This window comes from Convolutriloba macropyga, chromosome 13 (assembly GCF_964194025.1).
Source record: "Convolutriloba macropyga chromosome 13, txConMacr16.3, whole genome shotgun sequence".
NCBI classification, from domain to species: domain Eukaryota; kingdom Metazoa; phylum Xenacoelomorpha; order Acoela; family Convolutidae; genus Convolutriloba; species Convolutriloba macropyga.
The window spans coordinates 30,838,797-30,848,651 of record NC_134480.1 but is presented as its reverse complement, the minus strand read 5'-3'; the positions used below and the strand labels follow the sequence as shown (position 1 = coordinate 30,848,651).

At 35.2% G+C, this 9,855-nt stretch overlaps 1 protein-coding gene across 2 annotated transcripts in view; it reads left to right on the top strand.

The window, feature by feature from the left end:
- Window positions 1-2,432: 2,432 nt before the first annotated feature.
- LOC142351600 (glutamyl aminopeptidase-like) overlaps window positions 2,433-9,855 on the top strand; it is a 32,216-nt gene continuing 24,793 nt past the window's right edge. For both annotated transcript variants that reach the window (XM_075403737.1, XM_075403736.1), the window contains exons 1-5: window positions 2,433-2,981; window positions 3,855-4,013; window positions 6,270-6,570; window positions 6,848-7,142; window positions 7,541-7,791. In XM_075403737.1, coding sequence (XP_075259852.1) covers window positions 2,663-2,981; window positions 3,855-4,013; window positions 6,270-6,570; window positions 6,848-7,142; window positions 7,541-7,791 — 1,325 coding nt within the window. In that variant the 5' untranslated portion in view covers window positions 2,433-2,662. The remainder of the gene's footprint in view (window positions 2,982-3,854; window positions 4,014-6,269; window positions 6,571-6,847; window positions 7,143-7,540; window positions 7,792-9,855) is intronic.

The window sequence follows — 9,855 nt, the reverse complement described above, 5'->3', positions numbered from 1 at the left end:
AGGTAACAAAAAGAAACATAAAAAGAACAAAACTGCGAAATTAAAGTTTTCTTTTTAATTTTGGAAAACGATTGTTTTCAAAGTCATGAAAGCCATCAGCTATCAACTAATATCAGAATATCGATTCTTCTATTCTTCCATGAAAAGTCAATGAAAGCTATCACTCTACAGGAAATTTCATACGACCGAAACGACAAAGTATAAATGACAGTTAGAGACAAAATTAAAAAATTCAATTGATTTCTTCAAGAAAGAGGCGTCGAGGCCGTTAAAACGATGATGTATATCTTTCAAGATTTTAATATCTTTAATTGTGTTTTATTCTCAATGCTAATAAGGTGACATGGAACTGTCAATAATGTGATAATGTGACAAAATTAGAAAACGGGAAAAACTGGCAAATATCAAAACAAACAAAAATCTGAAATCTTGTAGTATCAAAGCCAGAAAACAATAACTTCAGGCTTAAAACTGCAACCGAGAATAAATGTTAACTCAGTAGAAAGAAGAAGCAGTCTTTCATTGCTGACACTAAGCTGGAAGTTGAGCAAATTAAGAAAAAAATAGAGGAAAACTTAATTAAGCCATTACTTATTGAAAAGTCAATTATTTTTAAAAAAAGAAACGACCATAAACTTTCAATTAAAAAACCAAATGCATTAGCTTGGAGGTGCTTAGCAAGCGAATTGGTTGGACCTATCACTCCTGAGCGCTGATTTGATATGTTCTGTTCTTTATTATTAAAAAAAAAGTCTTTTTTTTTTAAAAAAAAAAAGACCGACTGATTACAACCCGATTTCTTTTGGACTGTAACAGTCCAAGAATGACCCAAAACTAGCCCTGCTGATATTTATTGTCCGTTAGGAACAAAAGATATAGATAATTTGTTAGTTGAGAACTCAAAATAAATTCTGCATTTTTGATAATCAGCGAGTAAAGTTAGCAAAAACGGCAAAGTTTTAACTACAGTGCACTCTCAGCGGACTCTGAAGTAGAAATAGCCCCCCTCTGAGTCTACAAAGATTGTATGAGTGTTGTTTGGGGGTGTACTGTCGGCAAATTTAATCAAAGTGGACTAAAGTAGCTTATTTCGTGCTGTTTTTGATGAAGGAGGCTAAATTTTGACATGTTTATCCAGATTTTTTGACCAAAAAAATTAAATCAAAACAATCAACAATGCTTGTTCGTCTTCAAAAATGAAATCAACGACACTATTCTTAAAAATTATAACAAATTTTACCAAAATTGACGAAAATTTAGGCAAAAATTCCGCAAAATGTGAATAAAAACAACGTGAATTCACTCTTCTTTTCTCAGAAGTTTAAACCTCGATAACTCCCTGTAGAAAACGAAAATTAAAAAAAATTTTAATTCCATATTCTACGCTGGACGAGCTTTCTAATGATACCAGTCTCAACTCTCTACGATGAATATATCGAGCGGCGAAAATTCACGGAACAAAAAAAAACCCAGTTGAGTATATAGTTCCTCCCCCCTCAAGATGGTCGGAACAAAAATGTGTATATACCATCTAATACTAATTAAATTGAATGAAGGCTTTTATTGTCAACCATCGATTTTCGCTATTTTTCAGTTGCATTGTAAGAATTATCTGAAATGTGATTAACTCAAAGATTTTATTTGCGTTGCTTATCAAGACTTAGTGCACTGCGGCCAGCCAGACAGTCGACATCCATCTTAAATGGATGGGTTCCTGATTAGTCGGCCGTAAGTAGTTCTGCCAGACTTGATGGAAGGGTCCCAGTTCAAACCCTTTGCTCGAAACAAGTGAGTCTGATCAAAGCTGGCATGGGTTGTACAAATCGGTTTGGAGTAGCCTTTCAGATTTTTTTCTCGCCTATCTATCAACAACGGTTACAAGTTTTGCGGTTCAAAAATTCTTGGTAAAATATCTTTTCCTGGTATTTTTCTTCCTTTGAGAATTGTTTTATTCTATTCTCAGTGTTTTCACCGAAAGTTGTTAAACCAGTACCACAAAAAGACTAACACACGCGCTTTCGTAATCAGTCTCTTCATTTTAATTTGATCCATTTTTACTAAGAAAATTGTTTTGAAAAGTAAAAGCTAAGAGCAAGATTATCAACCAATGCTTTTAAAGTCAGAACCTGATTGACAAGCGATTGCGAAAGGAACACTTACAAATCCGGTAGTAAATCTATCTAGCCTCTGATGTTAATCTCTAAATGGGCTCTTTCAAGGCTGATCGTCAACCCAATTTGATCGGTGTCTTTTTATCACCTTTCAATCTAGTCGTCAGAATTGAATGAGAAAGCGTGAGATTTCCACACACTTGGTGTGTGTAGCAAAATGTGGTGTTTGAAGTTTGATTGTATTCTGTCACGTTATTGACTTTTGGAGCTTAACTCAAATGAAGCAGAGAGTCTTTGTAATCTAGCTCAGTCTAGTGAGAGGCGACTATACTGACGCTCTCCTTATTATCAATGACTGACAATGCTTTTCAACTTATTTCAACTCATAACTAACCTAGTTATAACCTCGTAATAACTTATTTCACGTGACACGAAAGTGAAATCTGCAGAACAATCTTCATTAATCAGTTTGTAAATTCTTGGCGCCGTAATATCAATGCCCTTTTTACTAGTTATTTACTATTGATAACCTGGTTATTATAACTTTTGAAATGAATTATGCTAGCCTTATTTTTTGCCTGTTTTTCCTTTACATTCTTAATATACTTCAAGTTTACTGTTTAGCCGGCGGGGTATCCACAGGGAGCGAAAAACAAACCGAGCTGAAAAGATTGCCCGGTTACGTAATTCCAACACATTATGATTTACACATTTTGGCTAATTTATCAGCATCACCCCCCTCGCTTAATTCGAACGGAACAGTTGATATCTCAATAAAAGTTCTTAACCGGACTAAGTGTTTCTACCTCAATGCCGGAATCGGAATGGATATAAAGTTGTTGCAGATTGAAAACGTTTCATCGTCAACAGGTAATCCAAGTCGAGCAACCTGCTTTTTTGATTTTCAATTGATGTTTGCGTTTTGATGGGTTCTACGGCCGAAAAGGAGATTTTTTGAGTTTTTTTGGTAGCTTAATTAGTACTGTTTTGTATTTTCATCATATCACTTTTTACTATGGCAATTTTAAATATCCTAATAAGTTTAGGAAATGAATTTAATAATTTTTTTTTCTTAAATCAAAAATAGACAAGCTCACTCGTTTTCATATTTCTTTTTATAAGGAATTATAATGCAAACGGCAGATTTAATACCCGTTAACCCAATCAATTGGTACCAACAGGACGGATATTTCGATTGTTCCTCCGTATTCAAACTTTTTTCGATTATTTTGGAAACTTTACTTGAGGGAACTTCATGGCGGTTAAAAAAACGTTTCATTTTGGTCGGGAACATGTGATCGAATTATGCAATTTTCTGAAAAGAAAAAAATCCAGAGAGTTACTTTCAGATCAATCCGAAGTGTAGAGGACACTCGAGGACAGTATTTTTAATCCCAGTCAAAGTATAGGATGCATTAAGTGCGGAGCAAAGTTTTCCCCACCCAGATATTGGCCAAGAGCGGTTTCTTGATCGCTAATATTGGTCAGCAACTATTTTTCTCTAGTCAAGGCTTGAACTCGGGTAATGCATCTAATGTGTTTTTTTTTTCAGCAAAAGTAAGATCTTGCATTAGGTGAACATTAGCGGAGCATTTTGTGAAACAATTCCTTCACTGGGGTTTAAACAATTTCACTACGGATTGCAAATTTTTGTCAAAAAAGACACGCTGCATTTCTTGACAAGACTTTGAAGTTGAAACACACTTCTGTTCAATGCTCGACTTGGGTTTGAACCACGTGTAGCACTTGAGGTTAGCAGCTGGAAACACTTGGAGGAGGAAACGAGGGTGAAAATTGAGACTGGGAGATATGTGACTAGAGGAGAAACATTCCGACTGCATATTGTGTTCAGAGTCAGTACCGCTCGGCAGAACTCATATCAGGGCTTCTATTTTTCACATGGTAGGACCTAATGTAATTTTAATCTCTAAGCGTGTACACCGTTTCTAAGCCAAAGATACCTAATCTTTCGAAAAGGACAAAACCGAACTTAACGCAACTTTCAAAACAAATCATATAGAAACTGTCAAAACTGAACATTCATAATGGCGCTATAATTTCGTGGGTGGCTAAAATGGGTAACGACTATTCACCCTACAGTTCAATGAATTCAATTTTTTTAAATCATTGAGATAACATTAAGGGAGATCAAAAATCTCTGTAACTCTCACATACTGGGATAAAACTTGTTGTATTTTGCCCGTTTGGCACTCTAAACTAATCAGAACATAAATCTTAGCCCCTTCGTGTCATCGTGTCAAGCACTAAATTCGTTTTGGCTGGCAAATTTTGTTTTATCATATACTTAGCGCTCAATTTTTGATACACAACACTTTTTGCTTTAATTTCAAATTATTAGCTCTATTAAACGTTTTGAGAATTCAGGGTAAAACTTCAGAATATTGCGTTCGGTTCCAAAGAGCAGTCATGGATTGCATAGGTTATTTTGACAAAGATAGTCCGAACAATCGCTTTCATGATCTGGGTTAATAGTACTCTAAACTCATTGAAAGCTTGAAGAAAAAATGTCATCGCTAATCACATGTAGTTTTTTAATCATGTGCAGCGTTAAAAATCTTTTCAAAAAAGGATTACAAGGAAGAGATTAAAAACAATCCGTTTTTCTGATGGCTCATTAAATTTGGCACTGGGTATATGGTCACGTAAGACTCAAAATCATAACTCATTCCGGATATTTACCGTTTGTGCCCCCCCCCCCCCTCACCAGCTCAGTGGATGCATATTAGTTCCACCCCCAGAGGCACTTGCCATACTTTTAAAAAATGATTTACTATGTAATGGGGGCAAAAACAGAAAAGGTTCCTCAATTCCTTCAGGGATGATAGGCCAAAAATTTATGGTTGTTTGATCATCTTTTAAAAAATGAATGATCCTTCTACACTACAGTACCAAGAATCTACGTACAGCACAATCTGCGCTCTCTATGATTTTTGGTTTGCAGTAAGGCGTGAATAAAGAGTGAGATATTAACAATTTAACGAGATATTAGTTTTATTCCAGCGTTTACCGAGAGAAGGTATTTAAACTGCTTTGTTCTGTAAACGTTGCCACGATTGTGCAATTCGAAATTTTCTATTTTGCTGCCTGAAAACAACACCAACTCAGTTTTAAATCAAGAGATCTAGTGCACCGTCTGCATACAAGAGTGCACCGTTGCCCAAAATGTAACAAATTCAGTGCATATAGACAGTTAAAGACAATTTAAAAGACAGTTTTCTTTCAAGTTTGGTGGAAAAACAGTTGAAATTTTGACTCACATACAACTATACAAACCTTCCATCAGATCTTTAGAGAGCTAAAGTCGCAATGAATTGTTACTATCGAACTCATTCGAACTAAAAATATTGTTCTTTGATATTTCTGGCACCTTTGAATAATTTTTTTAGGGTTGCGTATCTTTTTGGCACTCCGGTGTATGATTACCAGGAAATCATACAAACGGTTTGGTTAAGCTTGTGCAGCTACTGTATATATAAAAAGCATATAAAAATTTGTATGATTGCGAAGAATTTTGCATGGTCATCAACCCGAGAACTAAACTGACTATCAAAAGTAGGTTAGTACCCCCTCGTTCCTTCTGGAGCAAAGATGCAATTTTTGAGGCCTTATTACTCCATCTTGCAATCAAATTTCAGAAGAATGTGTCCACCATTGATTCTCTTGGCTAGCGGTCTTACCTACTTATGAAACTCAGATAAAATATAGCGGTAACTTACCAGATAATTTAATGTAAAGTTAAAGAGTTTTATCCAAGGCTAACAAAAAATAAAGTTGACATGAAGTTACATTATAGTCGCATCTTTTCTCTTTATTTTTTAATGCAAATGCAAACTGAATCATAGTTGAACAAACGTGAAAACATATCACATTTCGAGAAAACTTTTTTAAGAATGAAGCTTCGAATTTCATAGGTAGGCAAGACCACTAGCCAAGGGGATCAATGGTTTAATTGTTTCTGTCCGAAATTTGATCGCAAGATAGAATTATATTACGTCCAGAATTGAATTTTTACTTAGTATGACTATGGGGTGCTAACTTACTTTTCATGTCCAGTATATATTTGAAGCAAGCTGTAATTTGTCACATACTAAATTGCGATTACTGAAGAAAGTTTAACTTACAAAATGGTCTTCTTAGGAGTTCATCCCACTTCAAGACTTACAGCGAACACTCATCACGAACCCACATACGCTCGATATGTATTCCCATGTTTCGACGAACCTTCATTCAAAGCCTCTTTCAAAATAACCCTAACACACCCTTCACAGTACAACGTATATTCAAACATGCCCCTCGCTACGAAGACCCAATTACCTGAGGGTTCGAAAGTCGACAAAAGCGAGTCCTCGGAGCCATGGTCGAAAAGTGAATTCCAAACCACGCCAAAGATGTCCACTTATTTGGTAGCATTTGCCATGTTCAATATGACAGAAATAAGGTCGGAGCTGTTTCCTTTCCTCAACAAGTGAAAGAAACATTTTGTTTTTATTGCCTGCGTGAACAAGTTTAATCACCATTTTTAGACACTGATGTGTATTTTTATTGAAAAAAATCTTCAGCCAATAGGCCTGGAGATTACAATTAATATACAATAACGTCATAATATTCCAACTAGATTGATAAGATCTGAAAAAAACATGTTAACCAATACAGGGATGAAAAATTTTCGTAAGTTTTTAATCTACAGGGGAAATGAAACTTAAATCCATGACCAGGTCAAACTACACTAGCATTGACGGAAGAATAGTCCCGTTAACCTATCACGTTGAACCCTGGATGGGCGAAAATGCCCAGAAATCGCTGGAATTGAGCGTGGAAATATTCACTCTGATGGAAAAGTGGTTCCAAGTTCCCTTTCCACTTCCTAAGTGTGACTTCTTTGCATCTAGGATACCTGCCTACGCTATGGAAAATTGGGGAATTATTTCCTTCTCTAGCAAACTGATAATGCCAAAAATGTTTGACCCGGTTCTAATGTCTCAGATTCTGGCCCACGAAATTGCTCACCAGGTAAATTTCACACACTTTAGCGTCAATTAGTCATAAACTTTAAAAACCGAATGTGCAAACAATTTCTTAAAATGCCCTCGCTTCACAAATTGCGGATTAAACAGCAAAATTGAGAACTGAATTTTATCACAAATTCTTGATGAAATTCGTTTCTGAATCGTCTCCTCAATAATTAACCAGAATTTCGAGAAATGAATTTTAGGCTAATTGATGCTTTTGTCACTATTGTCCACAAAAGCCTCAAGGTGTGTTTTGAGTAAAAGATTACCTTTTGCCACAGGATGTTGATTTTTCGAACCCCAACTAAAACGGATTCCGTTAGCCTTAAAAACTCATTTCATAACTTCAACATTAAAATCCCCCCTTGAATTTCATAATTTTTGATTCCGGTTTTTCAGTGGTTTGGCAATTTGGTCACACCAGCCTGGTGGACAGATCTATGGCTGAAGGAGGGCCTGGCGTCCTACCTCTCCAACCTGGCTACCCAAGTCATCATTCAGCAACCACCATCCCCCGGAACTCCCCCAATATTCAATCTGAGTGTTGACGGAAGTCTCTACACCTCCAGACACTTGACTGAACTGTTAGGAACTGCAAGGCGGGATATCATGGACACGGATTCCCTCAATTCTTCAAAATCTGTATCAAGGTAAGCCGCACTGAAATAACGGATTTTATTTTTGTGGCCCATTGTTATAACTAGAAGATTGATTATTATTTAGCAATTGTACGCAAGTTATAAACAGTTATATACACCACCCTTTGGCTGTTTTGGGTCTGATCAAAACTACTTCCTTTTCCTTTTTCCTTTTTCTAAATCTTTTTTGCGTTTTATATTTGATTACTCTTTATTATTAGTTTTCTTATACATAACAGCGTACTTACCTGACGAAAGAATAAAATGCCTACTCCAAATAATCTACGAGGCTAGCCAAGAAAACACAACCTAATAAAAGCAGATATCATTTTCAGCCCATAGAAGTCCTTCACGGTACTTGAAATGGTTGAGTACACCAGATGCCTGGGGGAAACATTTTTCAACACGAGAAAACAGCCATCATTTTAACACAAACTCCATTCTCAAACTCAAACTCTTAAATTCTTAATGTATTTTAAACATTTTGCGGCCGGAGTAGTTTTGCGGCTTGAAATTTTTTGCTCTAAATTAAAAGTAGAGTGAGAAAACGATGTTTGAACAAAAATTCGCTTTCTCGCTAATGGTTTTTTCTTCACATGCGACAATTTCACTTTGGTTTTTACAGTTTTTTTAATTTTTTGGATTGGATTTTTTTCTAAATGGTTTTTCCAATCCATTCATAGTTCATTCGAGGCCTAGTTTTTTGTTAGAATCAAATTTACATTTCTCGCTGGTGGTTTTTTGTTCTCGCTAGCGGCATTTTGACATTGATTTTCTTTTTTGTTTTGTTTCTTCGATGTGATTTTTTTAAACGGTTTTCCCAATTCACTCATAGTCCGTTCTAGGTCTAATTTTTTGTTTAGTCGACGAAAATTCTTTGAACTGTACATCAGGACTTGTCTTGATATGATTTTATATTTCGTCGTCAAGATTTCTGTTACGACCAAATGACGTCACAACCACTTCAAATCTGCCTTTTGTTCGTTCTTTCATGCAATTTCATGGAAAGTGCCTGCATGACGTCATTTTTTCGCCCTTAGTTGAGCGAGTTTTTTGTTCATTCGCGTGATTAAGTTTTTGACCACACGTGACTTATATCGCTCTCAAAAATTACTTCCTTATTTTGAAAATGGCGTTTATTTACATTAATTCAAAGAGACAAAGTCAAGTGAATATGTGTCACTCTAAATGAAGGTTATTTGAGACCAGCAAACAGAGGCAGCAAAAACTTATACAATTCGTATACAGAATATAACATCTCAGCCTTCAATGGAAAGACTTATTTTTTTGGTCTGTCTTTTATACTGTTTTTTATGAGACTGCAGATCTACACAGCTATTGCGGCTATTTTCTGGCAATCTGCCAGCTATGTTCTTAAGAATTGCAGGCTTCAAAAGCAGAAAATTGTGCTCTCATGGTCTTTGAACTTCAAAAACATTTTCAATTCGAATTTGTTTGCTATGTTGAATGAGTTGCTGGAAAGATTAAATGCTATTAAATAAATCATCCGTTTAAAACTGCGAACATTATCTCTTCTTTCACAGAAACAAATTGAGGCGAAAAAGAAAACAACCAGTTATTTTCACAAACATGGCGCCCAATTTGTTGCTTTCAAGGTGTCATGGTAATTATTTTCTCCACAATGAAACAGATAGCGATACTGCAATCTCAATGAATAAAAAATGATGATCAAGAGAACCATTTCAACAAGCAATGATCAAAAAATTCAAAATATTAAGACTAAATCTCATCAATATAGAAATACTATTAAACAGTTTCACATTTGTTTGTTTTGATGATGGAGATATTTCTCCTGGTAAATAAGGTATGAACGGATAACCAAAATGAAAAAACTGAAGATGTTCCGTAAAGATTCAATATATATGCAGAAGCTAGATAAGATTTAATCGATTTTTTGTAAAAGCTAAACAATTTGTTTGTAGTTTTTTTTCAATTGATGCATTAACTCAGCGAAATTCAACAAATATTACTTGAAACGACAAAAAAGGTAAATTAAAGTGCATTATTTGTTAGATTTAATAAAATATTTGTCATTTAAATAAAATATTTTTAAAT